This window comes from Thalassophryne amazonica, chromosome 14 (assembly GCF_902500255.1).
Source record: "Thalassophryne amazonica chromosome 14, fThaAma1.1, whole genome shotgun sequence".
NCBI classification, from domain to species: domain Eukaryota; kingdom Metazoa; phylum Chordata; class Actinopteri; order Batrachoidiformes; family Batrachoididae; genus Thalassophryne; species Thalassophryne amazonica.
This window is the reverse complement of record NC_047116.1, coordinates 33,135,332-33,161,637: the sequence shown is the minus strand read 5'-3', so window position 1 is coordinate 33,161,637 and position 26,306 is coordinate 33,135,332. Positions and strand designations below refer to the sequence as shown.

The following is a 26,306-nucleotide window of genomic DNA, read 5'->3' as shown; positions in this document are numbered from 1 at the left end:
CTGATTTTGGAAGAGTGTGGAGAAAAAAGTGGCAGTGCGTAAACACAACAGAGGACTATGTTATCAGTCTCAAAAGAAGAGCTGTGCCATGGACAAAGGACTTGTAAACAGTTAGCATTGCTAAGTGTTAGCAATGTGTATGTTTACTTGCTTATTGATTGTGTTTGGATGAATGAAGGAATCAGCAAACACAAATGTGATGATGGCTATTAGATGTTTAATGGCCATTATGTCGAACTCACTGAATTTGGAAGTATCGAAGCATTTGAAGCCGTGTGAAGCCCAAAGCAGCTGTGTGCAACTTCTCCTGAAGCAAAAGGGCTGTTCGCGATCTCAACAGCAATAAGTTGAGATTTGTTGAGAAATGAGTTGCTATTTTCTTAGTGTCACTTAAGAAGAGGTGAGAACTATCATTGAGTCTCTGTCGCATGGACAAAAAGAAAGAATTATAGGTGGGAGAAAGGTGGTATCTCAGTACCCCACCTGTTTAGAGAACACTGCATCACTTTAATAAAGATGGCTTCCTTGACACCTCTTTCAAACTAACCACGTTCTGTGTTTAAAATATAAATGTTATCTTCAAGGGTATGTGCTTTTTCCTTCATATGGTTGTCGACAGTTGAGTCCTGACTGTTGTGTGGGCCGCCGAAGAGGAGGTACTGCTGGCTCACCACCAGAGGGCGCCCTGCCTGTTGGCGGGTTTCAGGCACTAGAGCGCGCAGTGGCCGGGTGGGATCACCAGGTGCACCGGAACTGTCAGCTGTCACTCATCATCATCACACCATCCATAAAAGCCTGGGAGAGACACCATAACTCTGCCGAGTTATCTGCTTACCTTTCAGGTAAACTATCTCAGCCGATATGTGCCGTTCGCACATTCATTGTAACTGAAGTCTTTACAGTTGTGACTTATACTTGCAGCTTGTAGCCGAGTTTGTGGAAGTTGAATGAATGAATGAATGAATGAATGAATGAATGAATGAAAACTGTTTATTTCGAACATTTGATACAACAACAATTACAAGATAGATCAGTAAAGACAACAACAAAAAAGTTCCTACTGTGTACCCAACATGTCCGAAAAGGGGTAGGGTGAAGCATCAGCTTATTTATCCCTACCCCTTCCTCCCCACAACCAGTAATACCCTTTGCCACATATACACATAGATTCCTACACACCTAAACCGATATCAATATATATATATACATATAATACACATATATATATACAGACACACATCAACATACATACACATATATACACATATACATATATACACATATATATACACAAACATAAATATACACCTACACATACCTACTTACATACAAAATACTATATATTTACAAGCCGAAGCAAAAAACAAAAACACCCTAACCCTCATTACCCTTCCTCCTCCCTATACCCAGAAAAAAACATATTTTTGTACCGCTGTTTGAACTGGTTCATGCTTGGACATTGCTTGAGCCCCACTCCCAATCTGTTCCACATCCTCACCCCACAGACAGAAATACAGAAACCTTTTAATGTTGTTCGTGCCCACTGATGCTTTAAATTAAATTTCCCCCTCAGACTGTAATCCCCTGATCTGTTAAAAAACATATTTTTAATATTTGCTGGAAGTAAATTGTTTATTGCTTTATACACAATTTGTACTGTTTGAAAATGAACCAAGTCTGTGAATTTTAAGAATTTGGATTGTAAAAATAGTGGATTTGTATGATCTCTATAGCCAGTATTATGAATAATTCTTATAGCTCTTTTCTGCATTACTGATAGTGATTGTGTTGTACCTTTATAAGTATTACCCCATACCTCTGCACAGTACTGTAAATATGGTAAAACCAGTGAGCAGTAAAGAATGCGGAGTGAGTTGTGGTCCAGAATATGTTTCGCTTTGTTTAGAACTGAAATGCTTCTTGACAGTTTACTTTGTATATGTTTTATATGAGTCTTCCAGTTTATCTTATCATCTATTATCACCCCCAGAAACTTATTTTCATGTACCCTTTCAATATCTACCCCCTCGACTTGTAACTGAACCTGTATGTCTGTATTACAATAGCCAAATAACATGTATTTTGTTTTACTTAAGTTTAATGATAATTTGTTTCTGTCAAACCATATTTTCAATTTTCCCATTTCTATACTGATCCTCCTCAGTAACTCCTGCAAATCCCCCCCTGAACAAAAAATGCTTGTGTCATCTGCAAATAATACTAATTTTAATATTTTGGAAACATTGACAATATCATTTATATAAATTAGAAACAGTTTTGGACCCAATACTGACCCCTGTGGGACGCCACAAGCATTGTCCAAGCATGATGATGTATATTCCCCCAACTTCACAAACTGTTTTCTGTTACTTAAGTAGCTTCTCACCCAGTGCAACACCAACCCCCTAATCCCATACTGTTCAAGTTTATTGATTAATATGTCATGATTAATTGTATCAAAAGCCTTTTTAAGGTCTATAAATATTCCAACTGAATGTAATTTGTGGTCTATGGCGTTTGTAATCTCCTCAACTGATTCTATTAATGCAAGTGATGTTGAACTATGTGCTCTGAATCCATATTGACTATCAGTAAGTAATTTATGTTTATTTATGAATTTGTCTAATCTATTATTGAATAACTTTTCTAATAATTTGGAAAATTGTGGAAGCAAAGAAACAGGTCTATAATTTGTGAAGTGGTGTCTATCCCCAGTCTTATACAGCGGCACAACCTTAGCTATTTTCATTTGATTGGGAAATTTACCGGTTTGAAATGATAAGTTACAGATGTATGTTAATGGTTCTACAATCCATTCAATGACCTGTTTTACCACCACCATATCAATTTCATTTAAATCGGTAGATGTTTTATATTTACAATTATTCACAATGTCTATAATTTCATTTCCATCCACTGCTGTGAGGAACATTGAACAGGGATTTCTTTCTATGAGATTATTATCCCAATCCTCAGCTTGGGAATTGGGAATTTTTTCTGCCAAGCTTGGTCCAATATTTACAAAAAAATTATTAAAACCGTTGACTACCTCATCCTTATTTTCCTTCTTGACATTATTATCAATGAAATTTTTGATAATGCTATTTAATATATCCCATATTCCTTTAATATTGTTTTTGTTATTATATAATATGTTACTATAATATTCCTTCCTACATACCCGTATAATATTAGTTAATCTATTTTTGTATTCCTTATATCTATTTTCTGCCTCTTTAGTCTTTAGTTTTATGAATTCTCTATACAGTGTATTTTTCTTATTACATGCATTTCGTAACCCTTTCGTCATCCATGGTCGAGCTTGGATTTTTTGTTTTCTGTAGTCTTGTTTAATTGGACAATTTTTATCATATAATGAGGTAAATATTTGTAAAAAAGTTTCATATGCACTATCAACATCACTTTCACTGTATACCTTTTCCCAGTTTTGCTCCTGTAAATCCTTCTTTAGTGTGTTCATGTTTTCCTCTGTCCGCACTCGCCTGTATTTTATTTTCTCCTCTGGCTGATTCCGCCGATGGTTTCTATTATAAACGATGAAAACTGGTAGATGATCACTAATGTCATTGATTAATAATCCACTCACAGTGTTATTCTCAATATCATTGCTGAATATATTATCAATTAAGGTAGCACTATGGGATGTAATTCTGCTTGGCCTGGTGATTTTTGGATATAAACTCATACTGTACATTATACTGATAAATTCATCTGTTATTTTATGCTTATTTGGATTGAGCAGATCAATATTTAAGTCACCACAAATGAACACAGTTTTTTGATTAGTTTTTGAGAACATTTTTCCCATACAGTCAGTGAATGTTTCAATACTAGATCCTGGTGCTCTATATATACAGCTGACTAATACGTTTTTGCTTTTTTCTTCACATATTTCAATAGTTATACATTCTAATAAGTTATCAATCACAGTTGTCATATTGTCTACTATTTTATAATCCATGTTCTTATCCACATACACAGCCACTCCTCCTCCACTCTTATTTTTTCTGTTTACACAATTAAATTCATATCCATCCAGTTCAAAATCCATTCCTTTATCTTCATTGATCCATGTTTCTGATATAGCAATTATGTTAAATATTTTTTTAAACTGACTTAAATATTCTTTAATGTTGTTAAAGTTTGCATATAGACTTCTGCTGTTGAAATGGATTATTGATAATTTGTTATCCGTTCTAATGATCCGATTAAACTGTTCATCTGTATAATAGCAACAACTGTCATTGATATTTGAGAAGAAATTATTGTCCGGGTCTATATCGTGCTCCAAGTCCAGTACATTGTGGTCTGTGTATTTAAATGTTCTCAGTTCTACTTTTCCATGATCAGCAATCCTTTGAGTTATATCCTTCTTGTCTCCAGATGTAGATGAATAGGTAGTAGATGAATAGGTTCCTCTGGTCTGTGTCATGGTGTTGTGATGTGTTTGTGTCCTCATACCTTATTGGTCATATTTGTCCAGATTCTCGCTTTAAGAAACACTATTGTTCATATTTGTCAAGCTCCTCGATGTTCCTTATTGCCATGACTTTTGCTTGTTCAGGTGATCCGTTCAGTTTGATGAATATTTTACAGTTTGAAGTCCATGTGTGCTGGATTTTTCCCTGTTTCTTCAAGAAGCGTGCTTTCCTGGCGATGTCGGCATTCCGTTTGGTGAGATGTTCATTGATGAATACGTTTGTCCCTTTCAGTTTTCTTCCTTGTTTTAACAGTGCTGTTTTGTGTTTTCTGTTGATGAATCTCATGATGACGGTTCGTTTATCACCGTCATTTCTCCGGGGCAGAGGGTGGCACGCTTCAATGTTATTTAAATCCATTTCTATACCTTTAGATAGGAGGAAATCAGCAACCTGTTTTTCCACAGAGCTGACCTCCTGTTCACTGGGCTCCCCTCCGCTCTCATCTGTTACCGCCCGTGCGTAGGACCGTGGTTTGATGTGAAGACCTGTGATGATGACGTCGTTAATTCTGGTGTACTGCTCCAATTCAGCCACTCTATTTTCCAGCTGCACCAGACGCCGGTCTTTCTCGGCATTCTGGAGCCGTAATGCCTTCACCTCCTCCACCAGATCCATGATTGATTTCTGTTGCTGCTTCACAACAGAAATCTCCTCTGATAGAAAGTCCAGAGATTTTTTAATATCGTCACCTTCCTCCGCTGTCAGAACCTTCTTAGGCCCCATGGTCGGCTTATGAGCAGCTTGTCGATCGCCGATGTTAACAGCCTGCGTTGTTTGTCACCGGGATGGATCTGCAGTGCGCTGGTGCCGCGCGGCCTCTGTGTTTCCGCGCTGATGGATCCGCGGTGGCTGCACGAGGCCTCGGGGAAGCGGCACTCGTGACGCGCGGCTTTAATGACGCAGCGCGCGGCCTCAGTGAATTCACCACGTTGGGCCTCGGACGTTGTTGCTGTCCAGTCGCGGGGCTAAGTTGCCGGTTGAGGTGGTATTCCCACTGTCCGGGTTGGCAAACACCGGCGTGGCAGATGGCAACTACAAACACCACCTCTGAAAACTCAGGTACAAACTTTTTGCAGCTCGCTTTGACGACACGCAGCTCTGACTGACTGTGACTCAGTTGGAGGAGTTGGCGTCTCCACTCCTCACTTCTGACTTACTGAGTATAACCATTGACACTGCACGTTCTCCAGTTTTCCTCTGCACTCTGGGAGTATCTGGATTATTTCCTCCAGGAGGATTTCTGTGAGTTACTGACTGTTTGCTGGGTGTACACACACCCACCTTAACCTGTGTTTGTTCCTGCCAGCAGTACCGGGTCTGACAGCTGGAGTGGTGGCCACCTGGGGATTCAGGACTTGGCGGCTCTGGTGTGTAGCAGGTCTCCGTTGGCGGTGGAACTTCGTGGGTCCCGGCTCTTCTCTGGATAGGCGTCTCCTACCCTTGGGCATGCCCATGCGGCACCGTTTAGTAATTGACTGTCTAAAGCATATCTGGGTTTTTGTGCACATTTGCAGAATAAATTATTTATTCGGAAATCCTATTGACCGCTCATTTACGCCCCCTGGCGTGGGTCCGTGTACTTCACTTTCCCAACAGGATAATTTGGCCACGTCATGGACTCCGAGGGGCGTTTACCACCTACTGACCGATAAATGCAGGGCTTGACAATAAGGCAATTTATGCACTGGCCCACAGGGCCAGTAGAATCTGAAAGTTACTGGCCCGGATGAAAATATCACTGGCCCATACTTTCACGCCTGTGCCGAACCGGGGGGTAACTGATAAGAATTTTTTAAATCAACACTCAGACATTAGAATTGGGTTTCCTTAATGTAAAAACACTTGAAAACAAACACAAAATTCTTATACTACATGATAAAAACCTTAAAGTGAGTAAACTTTGAAAAAAATGTCGGTAGGTAACTGATAGGAATTTTTTCAACACTCAGACATTAATACAAAAATAAATTTATTTCTTGATCATTTACAAAATTAATATGTTATATTTCATAAACCAAGTTCCCTTGCTAATGTTGTCACCGTGGGGTTTCCACAAGGGCATACTGATTAGACTTTTAAACTGGCGTATGAAATCATACCACATTGTCTACCAGGATATGGTATATTTATAGTTACTTGTTAGCATATTCTGGCATGGCCCTACAAGTTCCACAGAAGACAACCTCACTCTCCTCATCACGCTCCAGCCATGGCCGTCTTTTCTTCCAGGAAGTTTGCCAAGTTTTCCTCACCCTTCTCATATTCAGCATCAGCAGCCTTCCTCTTCTGTGCTTGTTTTGAGGGTGATAGCTGTTCTTTCCTTTGCTTTCCTGGTTTCTGCCCAGGGGCAGGAGGTTTCAAGAAATTCATAATATTCACTGCGCTCGATCTTGCTTAAGCGAAAATGACGCGTCGATGTTGAAGCGAAATTTGCGCCACATCAGAAGATGCGCCTGCAGACGAAGTTTGTCTGCACTTCTGCAATGTTCCCAACATTGCGAAGTGGTGCAACATGTCCTGTCTCTGGTAGCAGCCTGTGAGCAGGACGTATGTCTCTTTTGTCTCTTTATTTCACAACTATGACAAGAGTTTTTGGAGGAGCAGCAGCCCCACAGCAGTGGGAGCGGAGTTTCTTTTTCTTTTTTTTTCTTTTTTTTTTAATTGTTTACATGTGCACGCGTGAACGGGACAGTTGGTCCTCAAGTTGGGTCCTGCAGAGGCAGAAGGACCGCTGAAAGCAGCCATCATCCAGACGCAGCTCCTGCAGCAAATAATGATACTGCCTGAATTGGGAACGTCTCATGACGTTTGTCAGCTTTCCACAACAACTCGCTCCGTGTGATCAAGGTCCGTCATGTTAACTTGACTGACAACCGGAGCCGGCGAGCTGAATGGAAGCTCCTCCTATTTGATGACGCACCGGGGCGAATTTTCGCAGCAAAAGCAGAGCGACACACCGGGTGAAGGAGGCGCGTCCGTTGCCACGCGACCCCCGCGAATTTGTAGCATCTGATCGCGCCCGGTGTGAACGCGGCATTAGACTAATAAATCTGCCCAAAGCGATTTTAATTCTTACTGGCCCATACGGACCAGTGAAATATGAACTTCACTGGCCCGTGGTGGCCCGGAACATGTAAAAAAGGCCGCTGGGCCATCGGACCAGTGCTATTGTCGAGCCCAGAAATGGAAGTGCAAGGTGCGCAGGATCCACCAGGAGGATCGCTGGGTGAGCTGCAGCACATTCTGTCTAACCTCACTGCTCAGTTGGATTTATTAACTGAGCAGGACGCTCACCTCAGCTGGTGGATAGAGGCTCTCACCACGCAGGTAGACACGCGCGCATCAGACGCGCTGCAGCCACACCCCCTCCAGTGGATCAGCCGCCAAACAGAATCAATTCAGTGGTCGTTCCGAGGTCCCCCCCCTCGTCGCCCAAAGCTTACATATGTCCCCCGGAACCGTACGGTGGTTGTGTTGAAACGTGCGCGGACTTTCTGATGCAGTGCGCGCTCGTTTTTTCACAACGGCCCGTTATGTATGCATCTGAGCACAGCCAGGTGGCTTATGTAATTAATTTACTTTGGGGCAGAGCACGCGCCTGGGCTACGGCGCTCTGGGAATGAGATTCACGGGTCCTCTCTACTTATACTGAGTTTATAAGGGAGTTTCGACTGGTGTTCGATCATCCCAATAGAGATGAGGCCGCTTCAAATATGCTGCTGTCTATGAGACAGGGACAGCGGAGGGCGTCTGATTACGCAATCGACTTCTGCATCACGGCAGCGAGGTCCGGTTGGAATTCAGTAGCACTCCGTGCTGCCTTTGTAAACGGGCTGTCTCTGGCCCTAAAGGAGCACCTGGTGGCTAAGGATCAGCCGCGGGATTTAGATGGGCTTATTGATCTGGTTATTTGATTAGACCATCGGTTAGAGGAATTTAAGCGGGAGCGAGACGAAGGGCGTGGCCGGGTGCACGCTATCCCTCTTCTTTCCATATCCGAGCGAGTGCCGTCCTCTCCCCGCTCCAAAGCCAGGGCTCTCCACGTCATACCAACTCCCCCTGCTGACGTTGCTATGGAAACGAGCAGGGCCAAAGTGACAAAAAAGGAAAACTGGCACGTGGAGAGTGTGTTTACTGCGGCTCGAATGAGCATGCGCAGGATAAGGGGCCCCAGGCGGTTAAACAACAAGACTCAACCTTAGAGACTGGGTTAAGAGTGAGTCATACAAACCACACAGGTGTCCCACGCAAATGCGCACAACTCCCAGTCACAATCCTCTGTGGGGATTTAACCCTTACTGCCCCAGCACTAATCGACACGGGGTCAGAAGGGAACCTACTGGACAGTAGGTGGGCTAAGGAAGTAGGGCTCCCTCTGGTGGCCGTTCCTTCACCATTGAAGGTGCGGGCACTAGATGACACCAAAGAGGAGGTACTGCTGGCTCACCTCCAGAGGGCGCCCTGCCTGTTGGCTCTGGATTATTTCCTCCAGGAGGATTTCTGTGAGTTACTGACTGTTTGCTGGGTGTACACACACCCACCTTAACCTGTGTTTGTTCCTGCCAGCAGTACCGGGTCTGACAGCTGGAGTGGTGGCCACCTGGGGATTCAGGACTTGGCGGCTCTGGTGTGTAGCAGGTCTCCGTTGGCGGTGGTACTTCGTGGGTCCCGGCTCTTCTCTGGATAGGCGTCTCCTACCCTTGGGCATGCCCATGCGGCACCGTTTAGTAATTGACTGTCTAAAGCATATCTGGGTTTTTGTGCACATTTGCAGAATAAATTGTTATTTATTCGGAAATCCTATTGACCGCTCATTTACGCCCCCTGGCGTGGGTCCGTGTACTTCACTTTCCCAACACTGACCAGAGGAAGTGGCCCTCCTGTATTAAGCCATTCATCTGTTGAGTAGCTGTTTGGTTTCTCCAATATAAAGCTCATTGCATTCCTCGCCGCACTGAACTGTGTAAACCAGATTACTTTTGTGAGTGTGTGGTGTGTGGTCTTTAGGGTGAACCTGTTTCTGTCTGACGGTGTTGCTGAGTTTGAACACAGGAATGTTGTGGTTGCTGAAGTAAGAATTCAGATATCTGATTTGGAGCCAGTTTCTATAACTCCTGCATCTCGGCGGCAGGAGGTAAAAACAGAATTAAATACATTATTTCATTTTTCTTTTTTTTCAGCTGCCCACAGCACAGGGTTGCTACAGCACATCTAGTACACATTTATTAGAAATTAGCATGTTTTGCACCAGATGCCCTTCCTAATGCAACATTAGTTCTACATGGAGAAACGTGCAGTTTCTAGTGTTTCTAATGCTGCGTTCACACCGGGCGCGACGTGAGCGACAGCAGTGACAGGTTGCCATGTAATCCCTATGGAACGACGCGTTTTGGCGCCAAGTCACGCAGCGCGACACGATGGATGCGAATGAAGCGACGTGAGTGAAGCGATTTTGAGCAACTGGCGCGTTTGTGGCGCGATACTGTGTCGCATCACTTCGCATTGCCCTCCTCCCCAAGTTGAAAAATCTGAACTTTTTCGTCTCGTCACGCCGCGATGACAAATCAGGGACTGAATATGTAGTGACGTGGAGATGTCTGGAGTTTGACTGAAGATGTGAACATGTCCTGTATCTGGTAGCAGCCTGTGCGCAGGACTTATGTCTCTTTTGTCCATTATTTCACAATTATGACAGAGTTTTTGGCGTGAGCAGTAGCCCCACAGCAGCGGGGAGCGGAGTTTCTTTTTATTTTTATTTTATGTGCACACGCGAGCGAATCGTCTGTGGCGAATATTTTATTAATTAACTACACAGATGTATAATAAAACAAATGGTGACTGGTTTCTAAACACAATTATGACAGTTTTTTTGGGAAAGAGCGAGGAGCAGCCCCACAGCAGAGTTTCTTTTTTTTTTTTTATTCTTTACATGTGCGCGCGTGAATGGGACAGGATGTCCTCAAACTGGGTCCCGTAGAGGCGGAAGGACCGCTGAAAGCGGCCGTCATCCAGACGCAGCTCCTGCAGCAAATAATGATACTCCCTGTATTGGGAGCTTTCCACAACAACTCGCTCCGTGTGATCAAGATCCGTCATGTTAACTTGACTGACAACCGGAGCCGGCGAGCGAATGGAAGCTCCTCCTATTTGATGATGCACCGGGGCGAATTTTCGCAGCAAAAGCAGAGCGACACACCGGGCGAAGGAGGCGCGTCCGTCGCCACGCGACCTCTGCGAATTTGTGGCGTCTGATCGCGCCCGGTGTGAACGCCGATTAAGAAGTCTCATAATCACGGCCTACTCTGCTTCACTTCTGAGTAGCGTGGATGCCAGTGTTGCCAAAGTAACTTTGAAAAGTTACTTCATTAGTTATTTATACAGTTATATTTTACAGTTATTTAATACAGTTACTTCATTAGTAGCTGCGGACAACTTGTCGGCAGCTGATGAATGTATAAAATAAAGTAACAAATAATCTAACGTGGTTATTTTTAACTATTAGTTACTTTGCTGATTAGTTACTTTGCTGATTGCTCAATCTTAAGAGTAACCAAGTTAGATTACTAGTTACCTTATTAGTTACATTACTTATTAGTTGCAAGTTTTCGGCAGCTTCTAATTAACTGGATAAAGCTGCTAATGAAGTAACTGCATAAAATAACTGCATAAAGCAACTAAAACGTAACTAAAAAGTAACTTTTCAAAGTTACTTTGACAACACTGCCTGGATATATACTCAACAAAAATATAAACGCAACACTTTTGGTTTTGCTCCCATTTTGCATGAGATTAACTCAAAGATCTAAAACTTTTTCCACATACACAATATCACCATTTCCCTCAAAGTATTGTTCACAAACCAGTCTAAATCTGTGATAGTGAACACTTCTCCTTTGCTGAGATAATCCATCCCACCTCACAGGTGTGCCATATCAAGATGCTGATTAGACACCATGATTAGTGCACAGGTGTGCCTTAGACTGCCCACAATAAAAGGCCACTCTGAAAGGTGCAGTTTTGTTTTACTGGGGGGGGGAAACCAGTCAGTATCTGGTGTGACCACCATTTGCCTCATGCAGTGCAACACATCTCCTTCGCATCATCCGTGAAGAGAACACCTCTCCAACGTGCCAAACGGCAGCGAATGTGAGCATTTGCCCACTCAAATCGGTTACAACGACGAACTGGAGTCAGGTCGAGACCCAGATGAGGACGACGAGCATGCAGATGAGCTTCCCTGAGACAGTTTCTGACAGTTTGTGCAGAAATTCTTTGGTTATGCAAACCGATTGTTCCAGCAGCTGTCCGAGTGGCTGGTCTCAGACGATCTTGGAGGTGAACATGCTGGATGTGGAGGTCCTGGGCTGGTGTGGTTACACGTGGTCTGCGGTTGTGAGGCTGGTTGGATGTACTGCCAAATTCTCTGAAACGCCTTTGGAGACGGCTTATGGTAGAGAAATGAACATTCAATACACGAGCAACAGCTCTGGTTGACATTCCTGCTGTCAGCATGCCAATTGCACGCTCCCTCAAATCTTGCGACATCTGTGGCATTGTGCTGCGTGATAAAACTGCACCTTTCAGAGTGGCCTTTTATTGTGGGCAGTCTAAGGCACACCTGTGCACTAATCATGGTGTCTAATCAGCATCTTGATATGGCACACCTGTGAGGTGGGATGGATTATCTCAGCAAAGGAGATGTGCTCACTATCACAGATTTAGACTGGTTTGTGAACAATATTTGAGAGAAATGGTGATATTGTATATGTGGAAAAAGATTTAGATCTTTGAGTTCATCTCATACAAAATGGGAGCAAAACCAAAAGTGTTGCGTTTATATTTTTGTTGAGTGTACATAAAACTGTCCTTGAGAAAACCACTAAAACCCAACTTCTTCCTGGTTTCAATCCAATAAAGGTTGTGGACATTTATCATTAAGAAGTGTGTTTGGCTAACAACAACAAAACTTTAGCAAACACCATAAACACATATTAAGCCCACAAAGAAGTGAGGAAAATATGTCAGTGTTAAATAAGTCCCATATACATATATAAAATATTTCTACTTATTTAAGGAGTATTTGTCATATAAGTTAATCTAAGACAAACTAATTACTTTGATTGACTTAAAATCATTTTTATGCAGAAAAAATTTGAGTTAACTTAAATTGTTTTGGTCAACTGGTTTCTTCAAACTGAGTTTAAGGACTCAAACAAGTGAAAATGTGAACATACACTTCAGGCTTTTGTGGAACAAGTTCTCACATCGTGTGCAAGCTCTCACATTTTGAAACATATTTACCTTCATAACGCGCACACATATTAATGCAGTGTTTAGCCACAGCAGAGGTTGGTGGATATGTGAAAATGTTTACCGTAATCTAGAAGTGAGAAGACGGCAGTGTCTGTTGTACTGCTGGGCCTTATCTGTCGTAGAAAATCCTGGATTTCATTCTCAGCCTTCTTCCTGTCATGTAAAAAAGTGCATTATAAGAAATAACTGGATTCTGCCAAAGTGTCTGGATTCTTTTCATTGTTTGTGATAATGAATTCTGAAGTTCCCCAGGGCTTTCCATTCTGCAGTCCATCGTGAAGAAAACTGGGCACAAATGACTGCAATTTAACAAAACTTTGTAATAGGTAAGCTTGGAAAAACTTTGCTCCAATCTAAGGAAGGTGTGAGAATATTTATTCACACTACTTTCTGAACTATAAGTTGCATTTTTGTTTGTATGTTTTTCTAATACTTTGGAAGGTCCCTCATATTTTAAAAAAAGAGTTGTATATGAAAAAATACTGCATGATCATCTATGGCCACAAGATGCCACATTCTACACATGTGACAATCTGCTTCTGTATAGTGAATGAGGCACTATGATTCAAGAGCAGAAGGTATTGGTAATGCGCCATTACATTGGATGCCAATCACAGTAAAACAAGAAGAAGGAGAAGAAGAAAATTCAATATATCATGTTCTCATACTGAAAGACTGTGTGCTCTGGTATAAAGAGAAGGAAAATAACTTTCACACTTGGTACTCCACTTATTTGGATAGGGCAGGACAACAAGAACAGCAACAGCAGGTCAGGTAGCCTAAAGGTGTAAGAATCTTTTACAAATGTTTCACAAAAAGCTTTTAAATGTTTAATTACATTGCACGTTTACCTCATCTTTGATCGTCTGTTCAGTGGCATCAATAACCAGTTTAGTGTAGTTTTGTGCCTAATACAATAACATTAATTAGCTTGTTAGCTTCTGCTTTATAAAGCAATGTTTGAGTTATAAATAGGGATGTCCCAATCTGATCGGCTATCATCACTACTGGCCCGATCAAGGCATTTCTTAATTGATCATTTTTGGTTAAAGTAAACCAGATTAAACTAATTAAGTGTGCACTTAATTAATGCAGAGCTATGGTGCATGTCTTAAAAGCAATTTAATACTCTTCATATACCCAACAAGCCTACTTTATTCATACAGTTCAACGGTGCAGATCAGGCTCCCTGTGTTTGATAAGCACAGAGCAGTAACATGCAATGCTCATAGCTGCTATGGTGAGAGTTTCCAAAACATATTTCACATTGTTTAAAATTTGCACCAACTTCATGTCTTATGGGCTGGCACGTTTTACTACAATTCTGCACTAAATGGAACTGATGAGAATTATAAAGATCAGTTTGCTTAATTTAAAAATAATTAAATAAATAAATGATTATCAACATTTAGAAACAGCTTGGATTGAAGTTGGGATTTTTCTTAAGCTGTTAAAAAATAGTATCAAGTATCGGCTCAATATAGACAAATGCACAATATTAAATTACTTTGACTGGGACTAGGTTAAAACAATTATTGGGACATACCTAGTTATAAACATTTAATTACATTGCATATCTACATCACCTATGATTGTCTGTTCAGTGCTAACAAGAACTTTACTCTAGTTTTGTGCCCCTTACAAGAACATTAATTAGCTCATTAGCTTCTGCTCACTAATGTGGTCTTATTAATGCATTATAAATAAACAATGCACTGATTATTTTTGCTTCTTATTGGATGAAACAGTAGTACTCCATTTCAAACGTAAATGTAACTTATAGACAATATGACTTATATATGTTTTTTCTCTTCATGATGCATTTTTGGGTAGATGTGACTAATGCCGGTACTCTACTGACATTTATAATCAAGAAAATACAGTTGTTAAAGCAGTAGCATAATTGGTTGGCTGAAAGTATTTGTTTGCTTTTACTGTACCTGAACATGGCAACTAGTGAATCCTGAGGTAGTTTAATTGGATATATGGGTAGCGTATTGAAAGCGGTGACACAGTTTTATGACTAAGCTCATTACTGAGGCTCACGCTTGTGTACATCATTAACCTTGGGTGCCTCAGACACAGTCATTATGCAGCTGAGAGCTCCGAGCTAACACTGCCCTTCTCCCTTCACAAGGCATGACACCTCCGGGGCCTCAGCTTCACACTTCTGCCTCACCAAACAGAGGAAGAGTGCTACATATCATTCATGCAGTGTACCCCGTCCATTTCCACACAGCTCACACTTCACAGATCCTGTCCTTTTGTTATCTTTAGTAATAACTGAAGGAAGATTCTCCCCCAAATTTAAAAGGCTTAGTTTCCTCCATGACATATTTTTCTCTTGTGGATACAATTTGTCATGCCAGTTTTTTTTGTATGCATTCTGGGCTGAATAGGACTTAAGCATAGTGTAGTGCAACAGCTTCACAAAAGTGCAGCAGATGACGGGGAGTAATTGTTTGCTCTTACTCAGCATTCTGCAGCCGGAGGTGGTCTTTGCTCCACACCTGTCTGTGTTGTCGTAGCATGGAGCTTTCTTTGGATGCCTTGGTTGCAGACAGAGTACTCTGAAACTATAAGACAAGGTTTATTGGGCCTCATGTATCAACGTGTGTACGGCAATATTTGAGCGTATATGGGGTGTACGCCAAAACGGCTGCGCTACTTGGCATTTATCAATGTGGTTGTTGGCGTACGCTGCACTGAAAATATACACCAGGTCGAGAGGTGGCGTAAATTATATGCCAAAATTAACCAGCGCTGGAATCCACATAAAAATGAAACTGATCAACATGATAAACAGTGCCATCATACAAATCAATGCACATGTTACATAAATAACACTTTCCTGATTATACTACATAATAATCAATACAAATCCCGCTTTTGCGGGATTGCTGGTCTATCAAGCACGATCCGTGGCCACAGCGCTGACTGCAAAGAAAGCGCTGCTTGCCTTTTTCTCCAGAGCCTGGAGCCAGAGCAGCGCTGAGCTTAACTTTATGTGGTGTGATCGTTTTAGGCAATGAAATTGATAATTACAACTGTAGTTTTGTCATTCCCTTCACCCGTGCTGCAATCAGGTTGTGTCGTCTCCATTCGTTTGTCACAATAAAATAAATAAAGAAATACATCTTAAGAATAAAGAAATCTGAAAAATTAGGCGTGTCTTATTAATTGAGCGAGCAAATATCCACGTCAAGAATTATTGACATGTGAAAAGAGAATACAGTGGTCCCTCGCTATAACGCGGTTCACCTTTCGCGGCCTCATCATTTCACGGAGTTTTTAGTCCAATTTTGCATGCCTTTTTTTTTTTTTTTTTTTTTTACAGCGTCAGGACGCAGAGGCGCGATCTGTGAAATACTGGTCAGTCACTATTAATAATTTCTTATGTGTCCAACCTCGTAGGTTGATCGTTAAAATTAAATTCGTTAGTTCTAAAAGCCATCATAATTATTTATAGGAAAACGTTCTATTTTTATTTCTCAAACAAATGTTTGGGCCTGAAAACAGTTTGGTCTTATTTTTCTACTCAGGTTTGAACTTTGAGAGTGTTTACACATGAGAGAAAAGTGAGAAAATGTTCATGCGTGATTGAGAAAAGTGTATAAAGTGGTTTTACAGGGTTTTTACAACTTTGAAACGTCTATAATAATTGTAAAAAATAATGCTGACTACGTCGCGGTTTTGCGTATTACGGACTATTTTTAGAACGTAAATCCCGCGATAAATGAGGGACCACTGTAACACTTTTTGATTATACTACAAAACAATTGATACGACGGCCGCTTTTGACGCTCTATTGGCACACGTCGTGATTGGTGGAGTTCTTTTTCTTTGCCGTCTTCCTGGCTTCCATGTCGTAAAATGAGGGTGTGTCTGAAGCGGAGTCTGAATATTTATGGGCGTGTTTATTATAATTACGATTGTTTTCACCCGCCGCATTTATCAAGGTCGCGTCAGGCGTACGCCGGAAATGGGCAGGTGCGCACAGCTTGATACATGTCACGGCAACTTTGGTGTACTTCAAATTTACACTGTAAATTTACGCCACAAGTGCGCAATGTTGATACACGAGGCCCATTGGGTTTAGTGCTCTCCAGGAATCAATGTTTTCTGTGGAAATGATATATGCATTCAAAAGCAAATAAAGCTCTTCAAATTAATTGGCACATATTTTAGTTGACATGTATAGCTCTTATGTGAAATGACTGGGGTTTGCATTTAAATGACAACCACCAACACAAGAGGGAGGGCAGAGGAGACCAGAAGGTAGGCCTACACACACACACACACACACACACACACACACACACACACACACACACACACACACACACACACACCAAAACAACAAGCGGGGCGGGCAAGGGGACGGGACAAACAAAAAACATCTGCGGGCCGGCCATGTGGCTGACAGGAAGTAACCAGACTCTTAGAAGGACAATCATGAGGCCAACAGGGGACAGAAACAAATGGCGGACCTACAACAGAGACAACAGAGGACAGGGTAAACATCAGGCGGATGGTAATGTGGACAACACCGGTCTAACAGTTTATCTTCCCCCCGGATAACTTCCCCCCCTAAGATATACTGTTACACCGGGAAGACAGAAGGTCAGAGGAACAACAGTGAGGGCAACACCGGACAGACGAAACACAGGACTGACTGTGGGGAACCAATGGACGTACACTAACAGACAGTTACATGTGACACTGATAGCAGAGAAAACAACCAGGAAACCACATAATAAACAGGAGAGGAAACAGAGAGGACCAAGAAGACAAGAGAACTGGTAGCCGTAGACAGACATAGACACAAGAAAAGGAGATCGGCGAAACAAAAATGAAATAGAGCAATTGAACAACAACAACAGTGGGGGCAACAATGGACAGATAACCCAACAAAAGGATCACAAGGAGGACGACAAGGACAAAGACACGGGGGTCGGGGGACCATACCACTTACCAGAAAGACACAAAAGGCATGGAAAACAACAAAGAAACATAAGTACAGGACACAACACAAAAGGAATAACTGTCCAGTGACACAGGAGGCATTCTGAGGAGGAGACAGCGCCGCTGAAGACTCTGGAGGAGAAGGCGCTGCTGAAGTCTGACACTAGAGTATGGCAGTTGTACAATGGGTTTACACAGTATTTTAGCATTTTAGTGATCAACATTGAGATAACCAATAGGAAAGGAGTGCATCATTGACAGATGTACAGTGACACAGACCAACAAAAGGGCATGAAGATTCAAAGAATTCCTTTGGGTTTTGCAGTGAGAAAGCAGTAGTTGAGAGCAATTACAGGAGTGACCCAGTCACCCAGTCAGGAGCGACCCAGTGGTTATAGGGATCCCTCACTCATCTTCAACCGCTTTCTCCAATCAAGAGTCACAGTGGGGCTGGCGCATATCCCAGCAGTCCTAGGGAGTGAGGTAGGGTACACCCTGGACAGGACGCCAGACTGTTGCAGGGCCACATGGAGACAAACACACACATCCATACCTGCACGCACACCTACGGACAATTTAAAGTTTCCAATCCACCTAACCTGCATGTCTTTGGATCTGGCAGAAAGCTGGAAACACAGGGAGAACGTGCAAACTCCACATAGAAAGGCCACAGTGCTAACCACTAAGCCACGGTGCTACCCTGTTAGAAAACAATTTAGTCAAATTAAAGTAATCAAGTAGAACATGTAAGATGTGCATGAGGTGTAAGCAATCTTTCTAAGAAAAGTGAATATGTAAGTTTTAATCAACACCCATTTTTTCCCTTTTATTATCAAAAAACAAAAGGCCAACTCCACAGCCTTTTCAATCAGGCAGTTCCTTGTATCAGTTTTTATACCCACAGGCCACTGGTTCAGATAATTACACAAACCTATTATATGGGCACAAGCTACAGTATTTCATGTTAGCAGGAAATGCAAGGATGAGGGGCAATCATTGAGGGAGTAACCCTGTTGTGATGATTTGCTGACGTTGATTTTACGGTCACAAATTGAGTTTTACTTATAAAATGGAGTAAAACGGACATTTGCGACCGTAATCAAGCATGAACGTCTGCAAATCATCAGACACAACAGGGTTTTTCCCATTCTAATCCACTTCCATCTTTTGCACGGTTTATTTTTCTGTAAGTAATTTGGTCGGCGAATCTTTGTGAAAGGGTGTGGTCAGCTCGTCAAAGCTTACCGTAGCAACAGCGTCTTCATGCCAAACTGGAAATTCTGTGCGCAGACCCACAGAGTTCTCCATCTCGTCTGCTGCATTGAGTTAAATCCACGGTAAATCCATCAATCAATCCTTTTAAATCCATTAAATCCACGCATTTTGGCATTGCTGTTGCTGCACTAGTTTCTGTCGCTCTCAGCTGACAGCGCCATTATTGACACCTGTGCAGCAACGCAGTCACGGCGCGGAGTTATACATCAAATCTTAAACGAATAGAATATTTTGCCACCGTCTACTCGATATTTTATGGTCTGAAATTTCACATAATTAACCAATCAGATTCGTGGAAAAAATATAATTGGATTAGAATTATGTCATACACACCTGTCAAGTCCTTGTGGCTGAAGCCATTTCAATATTTTGTGCTAATTATTTCAGATTCTGTTTTCCGGAAGGCAAGAGGGAGACTTGAACCTAGATTTGATATGTTTTCTTGAAATCCACCATGAAGCTATTACTATGAGGTTTGGTCAGGTCAAGTTTGGGAGCATGCATTGGTGCAGTGCGTTGCCACATCCACCACCACACTATGGAACCACCTTGGGTCCTGAATGGCAACCATCCAGGCAGACACTCAGTCTGTTCCATCTCGCAAAAGTAAAAAGTCTGCAGTCAGGTGAAATGTGCATGTCACCTTGGTCTTCTCTAGCTACTGGGGTAGCACATGTGGACCACATGTACAAAATGTCATAGCTGATGTTCCTTCACAAGTGCAAGTGATTCTCCCTATTTGAATCTCACAAAGTTGCCTTTTACTTGACAAAAAAAAAAAAAAAATCATTCCAGAGGTACACTAGCTCTATTTAAAACTGTCTCTGGTGCAATGCAGTCTGTGTAATTTAAGATGTGCAAGAGCCTTTTTTTTTTATTTTTCGGGGCTCAAAGTAGCTTTTGATAAAACACCAGAAGAAAAAAAACCTTATCTGGATGGACCCACCATTATCAAGTAATTTGTCCAAACTGCAAAATATTATCATCTGTCCTGCCCTCAACAACAACACAAGTAGCAATACAGAAATTTCAAAACTAAATCTTTGATTTTATTTAAAGACTAAAATTTATGATTGTGTATGTTAATATATTTTAATGTGCTTATCATTTACTTTTCATCAAGTGACTATTGTATCTTATTTGAAAGAACGGTATGCACCTATTGATAATTTGTTCTGTTTTTCACAGTTGTGTCAAGGAAAGAATCTTTTCAAGAATAAAAATTTAAAAGCTGTGTTATCTACGTTGGAAATGAAGCCAGTATCTTACAGCAGTGCACATGTGATCCAATGATCCAGCAACACACAGCAATTTATTTATCCTCCATCACATCACCACCGGCAGATGCAAAGAAACCACACTTTGCAGCGAGGCAAATGACTGCAAACACAGCCCATCTTATCTAGCCTGTGCAGAGAGCAGGATTGGAACAAGCCATGGGCAACCGTAATAACACTATAAGACTCCTGCTACAGTTTACCAATTAAAGCACCACAGGTCGAGCAGCCTAATCTCCGTTGCCCCTAGCATCAACTTTCTACTCATCCCCGGCTCCCAGGCAAAAGACTATGAACTTAAATCAACTTCATAGGAAACCCCCGACAGTCTATTGAATATTCATGAATGTGGCATTGCCATTGTGTGTGGCAGTGATATTGCCACTCTGTTTCATGTTCTTGGACAAACCACAAGGGTTATGCAATATGCTGTTTTATATGGCATGAAATCCCTTCACAGAATATGCTGTATAAAAGAGAGAAAGCTGCATAAATAGAAAAAAGGCAATGTTTGTTGCTGCTAGAGACATATTGTTGTATTGCCTCATACTGAAATGAATCATCTGTCAATTCAAGGTCCAGCTATGGTCGGCATTAATGACTGAACTATATCAATGTGCTAGCAAGATAGAAATATACCTTTTGCCCAATGAGATCAGATTCTTGGCGTTTGGAATCCAGAATGGCTTGTAGTCTTTCATATTCCGCTGGACTGTGCTTTGAGTAACTGCCACAATCATTTTTCATCAAGAGTGCCAGTTTTTCTGCATGAGCAAAGCAAAAAAATAAATAAATAAATAAATTATATATATATATATATATATATATATATATATATATATATATATATATATATATAGCTGAATTAGAATCAATAACATTATTGAAAATATTATCACTCGTGATGTCTGAAGTCTCAGTGTTGACTTGAGCAAAGAAAAAAGGGCCAAATCTTGAGGTTACATGGCACACAGTCTATAACAGAAAATACATGGAATGTGTGATTGTATTTGTAATATGTCTTTGTATAAAAGCACACAGTGTTACACATGTTTATGATGTATTATCTTTCCCCCCAAGATAAACATGTTCTCTTGATTAAAATGAGCTGTACTTTTACAATATGTTTCTCAAATAAACCGACATTGTAATGCTTGGATTTCAGGAGAAACTAAATTTTGTCAGTTTCATGATATCTGGGTGGCCATCTAGCTTTAAATGAATAAGACCAGAAAACTTGAACAGGAGTCCTGATGTCCACTGCAACTGCGGCCAGGCTGGCAGCAGCTCGGACACTTCCAGAAGCGGCTGTTTGGCTCCGATCATCTCTGCTATTTTAGGGTGTTCCCCAGCAGCTTGTGTGTGTGTGTGTGTGTGTGTGTTCTCCCACAGTTTTCTCAAAAAACTCTCATGTTAGGAGTCCCAGTGACTACTTTCAGATGACATGACTTTTCAGATGCATGACACCAGCAATGGCTCTGGCAGCATACTGAGAGGAGCCTTTTCATCTCGCCAACTTTGAACAGTTCAAAATCCATGCGCGACACTTGTGACTCCCTGCGAGTGAAGAGCACTACCCAATTTCACTCATGGTTGCTGTTCACAGGCTGTTGTAGCACAGTGAGATAGTACCCTTAGGATCCAAAGACTTGAACATATACAGTGAGGAAAATAAGTGTTTGAACACCCTGCGGTTTTGCAAGTTCTCCCACTTAGAAATCATGGAGGGGTCTGAAATCATCACACTCCAACCTGTCCACCATAGCCAAGACCAAAGTGCTGTCTAAGGACACCAGGGACAAAACTGTAGACCTGCACAAGGCTGGGATAGACTACAGGACAACAGGCAAGCAGCTTGGTAGAAGACAACAACTGTTATGACTATTTAATAGAAAGTGGAAGAAACACAAGATGACTGTCAATCTCCCTCGGTCTGGGATTCCATGCAAGATCTCACTTTGTGGGGTAAAGATGATTCTGAGAAAGCTCAGAACTACATAGGAGGACCTGGTCAATGACCTGAAGAAAACTGGGACCACAGTCACAAAGATTACATTAGTAACACATGATGCTGTCATAGTTTAAAATCCTGCAGGGCAGCAAGGTCCCCCTGCTCAAGCCAGCACATGTCCAGGCCCGTTTGAAGTTCACCAGTGACCATCTGGACAATCCAGAGGGGGCATGGGAAAAGGTCATGCGGTCAGATGAGACCAGAATGGAGCTTTTTGGAATCAACTCCACTTACCATGTTTAGAGGATGAGAACAACCCCAAGAAAACCATCCCAACTGTGAAGCATGGGTGTGGAAACATCATACTCTGGGGGTGCTCTTCTGCAAAAGGGACAGGACGACTGCACCGTATTGAAGGGAGGATGGATGGGGTCATGTATTGTGAGATTTTGGCAAACAACCTCCTTCTCTCAGTAAGAGCATTGAAGATGGGTCATGGCTGGGTCTTCCAGCATGACAATGACCCCAAACACACAACCAGGGCAACTAAGGAGGGGCTCCGTAAGAAGCATTTCAAGGTCCTGGAGTGGGCTGGACAGTCTCCAGACCTGAACTCAATAGAAAATCTTTGGAGGGAGCTGAAACTCCAAACCTGAAAGATTTGGAGAAGATCTGTATGGAGGAGTGGACCAAAATCCCTGCTGCAGTGTGTGCAAACCTGGTGAAAAACTACAGGAAATGTTTGACTTCTGTAATTGCAAACAAAGGCTACTGTACCAAATATTAACATTGATTTTCACAGGTGTTCAAATATTTATTTTGCAGCAGTAACATGCAAATAAATTATTAAAAAATAATACATTGTGATTTCCAGATTTTTTTTTTTTAGATTATGTCTCTCACAGTGGACATGCACCTAAGATGAAAATTTCAGATCCCTCCATGATTTCTAAGTGGGAGAACTCGCAAAATCGCAGGGTGTTCAAATACTTATTTTCCTCACTGTGTGTGTATATATATATATATATATATATATATATATATATATATATATATATATATATATATATATATATATATATATATATGTAGAGAGAGAGAGAGAGAGGGGGGGGGGGGGGGAATGCATTTAATCCATTTGGAATAAGGCTGTAACATCACAAAATGTGGAAAAAGTGAAGCGCTGTGAATACTTTCTGGATGCACTGTATACATACATGTATGTATATGTTATTCAACCAATCAGATGTCAAGAATGCTCCAAATCTATACTCAACAAAAAGGTGCAGTTTTGTTTTATTGAGGGGGATACCAGCAGTATCTGGTGTGACCACCATTTGCCTCATGCAGTGCAACACATCTCCTTCGCATCATCCGTGAAGAGAACACCTCTCCAACGTGCCAAACGCCAGCAAATGTGAGCATTTGCCCACTCAAGTCAGTTACGACGATGAACTGGAGTCAGGCCGAGACCCCGATGAGGACGACGAGCATGCAGATGAGCTTCCCTGAGACGGTTTCTGACAGTTTGTGCAGAAATTCTTTGGTTATGCAAACCGATTGTTCCAGCAGCTGTCCGAGTGGCTGGTCTCAGACGATCTTGGAGGTGAACATGCTGGATGTGGAGGTCCTGGGCTGGTGTGGTTACACGTGGTCTGCGGTTGTGAGGCTGGTTGGATGTACTGCCAAATTCTCTGAAACGCCTTTGGAGATGGCTTATGGTAGAGACATGAACATTCAATACACGAGCAACAGCTCTGGTTGACATTCCTGCTGTCAGCATGCCAATTGCACGCTCCCTCAAATCTTGCGACATCTGTGGCATTGTGCTGTGTGATAAAACTGCACCTTTCAGAGTGGCCTTTTATTGTGGTCAGTCTAAGGCACACCTGTGCACTAATCATGGTGTCTAATCAGCATCTTGATATGGCACACCTGTGAGGTGGGATGGATTATCTCAGCAAAGGAGAAGTGCTCACTATCACAGATTTAGACTGGTTTGTGAACAATATTTGAGGGAAATGGTGATATTGTGTATGTGGAAAAAGTTTTAGATCTTTGAGTTCATCTCATACAAAATGGGAGCAAAACCAAAAGTGTTGCGTTTATATTTTTGTTGAGTGTAGTTCTCATTGACTTACGTGTTTCTTCTGGTCTGTACTTTGTGACAAACTTATTGAAATGCCGTTCACTCATCACTGCAAAGCTGCAGATGAAAGCATGCAAGTACAAATGTTAGAATTTGCACTATATCAGGACACATCTGTGGCTAAATGTCTGATGACAAAGAACAACATCCAAATATTCCATACTCTGATATCATAAAATACTTAATCAGAACCTACTTTTCCCAGATGTGAACATGAAATAATACTTTTTCATGTATGTGGGCTATTTCAAAAGGCAATTTTATTTAATAATATAATTGGTATCAAATCAAATCAAATCAAACCAGTTTTATTTATATAGCACCAAATCACAACAAACAGTTGCCCCAAGGCGCTTTATATTGTAAGGCAAAGCCATAGAGTCCACAAACATTTAGTATACAAACATTTAGACATCTTGTTGGCATGTCATATCTAGAATCTATTATTGGTTAACTCAGCCTTCAAAATATCTTCCAAGATGATAAGTAAATGGAAGTCAATACAAGGAGAAAAAAAAACACAACCTATTATTTGAAAACTAATAGTTACAGCCAATATTCTAGGAGAAGATCCATTAAATATATAGACTATATCCACACAAATGTGAGATCAGTTGGAATATCATCTTATAAAACAGAATCATGAAGACAGTTATATTACCGCAATCACATCCTCCTCCTCTGTCGGCTGGTGGAGGTTGTGATTGTCCCTGTGACTCAAGAAGTGATGCATGGATTAAAATTCAATTTTGTGGAAGACAGTTCTTTGAATCGATCAAATCTGATTGGAATTTGCCTCAGAATATTTCCCTGTATCTAGTAAGTCCCTTCGGCTGCTCCCTTGTTTTGCACTTGGAGTCACCACAGCAAATCCAAGGTGGGTCTACATGTTGAACTGCCCCAAATTTTATTCAGGATGCCCTTTCTGACTCAACTCCACATTACACGGAGAAATGTGGCAGGGGTGGGGTTTGAACTGGGAACCTTCCACACTGAAACCAAGTGCACTAACCACTTACTGTATCTCTTTATTCAACGTGTTTTACTTTTGTCTCGTTTTGGATCATTCTTTATCATCCAAACCTGTGTTATGTCATTAAGAGCCAGCAAGGGAGAATTCAGAGTGCTAACTGCCATCCTCCTATGCCAAGCTAACTTTGGCACTTCAGGTTTAAGGCCAATGCATGTGCAATGCTAATACTTACTGTACCATGTATACATGTGCTTGTAAGTGATATAAACATTGACGGAAATTTATGCGGTGTGCTGTGCTCACTGGTGCTGCAGTGCAGGATAACGCTAACTTTATTATAAACACACAAAATGACTGTTAATCTGCTAACACACAGAAACATGGTTAGGAGCAGCAGACATGCTAACATTGTGTATTTAACACCAATGATAAATGACATGTTTTTTACAAGGCCACCACTTCCCAGCAAGCCATGTACCCACATTTCATCTTCTGGCCATGCTTCGGGCAGAGCTGAAACTTCTGACAAACAAACAGAGCAAGTATCTCACCAGTTTCTGGCGGCCTTTAAAATCTTGGTTGTACTTACATATCCTCTGGTGCAACTGACTCTTCAAGCATATTATCCCCAAGCCATATTTCTCTCTCTCTCTCTCTCTCTCTCTCTCTCTCTCTCTCTCTCTCTCTCTCTCTCTCTATATATATATATATATACATACAATGAGGAAAATAAGTATTTGGACACCCTGCGATTATCTCTCTCACAGTGGACATGCACCTACGATGAAAATTTCAGACCCCTCCATGATTTCTAAGTGGGAGAACTCGCAAAATCGCAGGGTGTTGAAATACTTATTTTCCTCACTGTATATGTATGTGTGTGTGTGTGTGTGTGTGTGTG

At 41.5% G+C, this 26,306-nt stretch overlaps 1 protein-coding gene across 1 annotated transcript in view; it reads right to left on the bottom strand.

Annotated features, from left to right (window-relative positions):
* The window catches only part of LOC117525157 (coiled-coil domain-containing protein 148-like), a 101,410-nt gene extending 76,898 nt beyond the window's left edge, over positions 1-24,512 (bottom strand). The window contains exons 1-4 of the mRNA XM_034187007.1: positions 24,425-24,512; positions 20,972-21,096; positions 15,288-15,391; positions 12,877-12,968 (exon numbers count right to left, since the gene is read on the bottom strand). Coding sequence (XP_034042898.1) covers positions 12,877-12,968; positions 15,288-15,391; positions 20,972-21,096; positions 24,425-24,479 — 376 coding nt within the window. The 5' untranslated portion in view covers positions 24,480-24,512. The remainder of the gene's footprint in view (positions 1-12,876; positions 12,969-15,287; positions 15,392-20,971; positions 21,097-24,424) is intronic.
* Between the last annotated feature and the right edge of the window lie 1,794 nt (positions 24,513-26,306).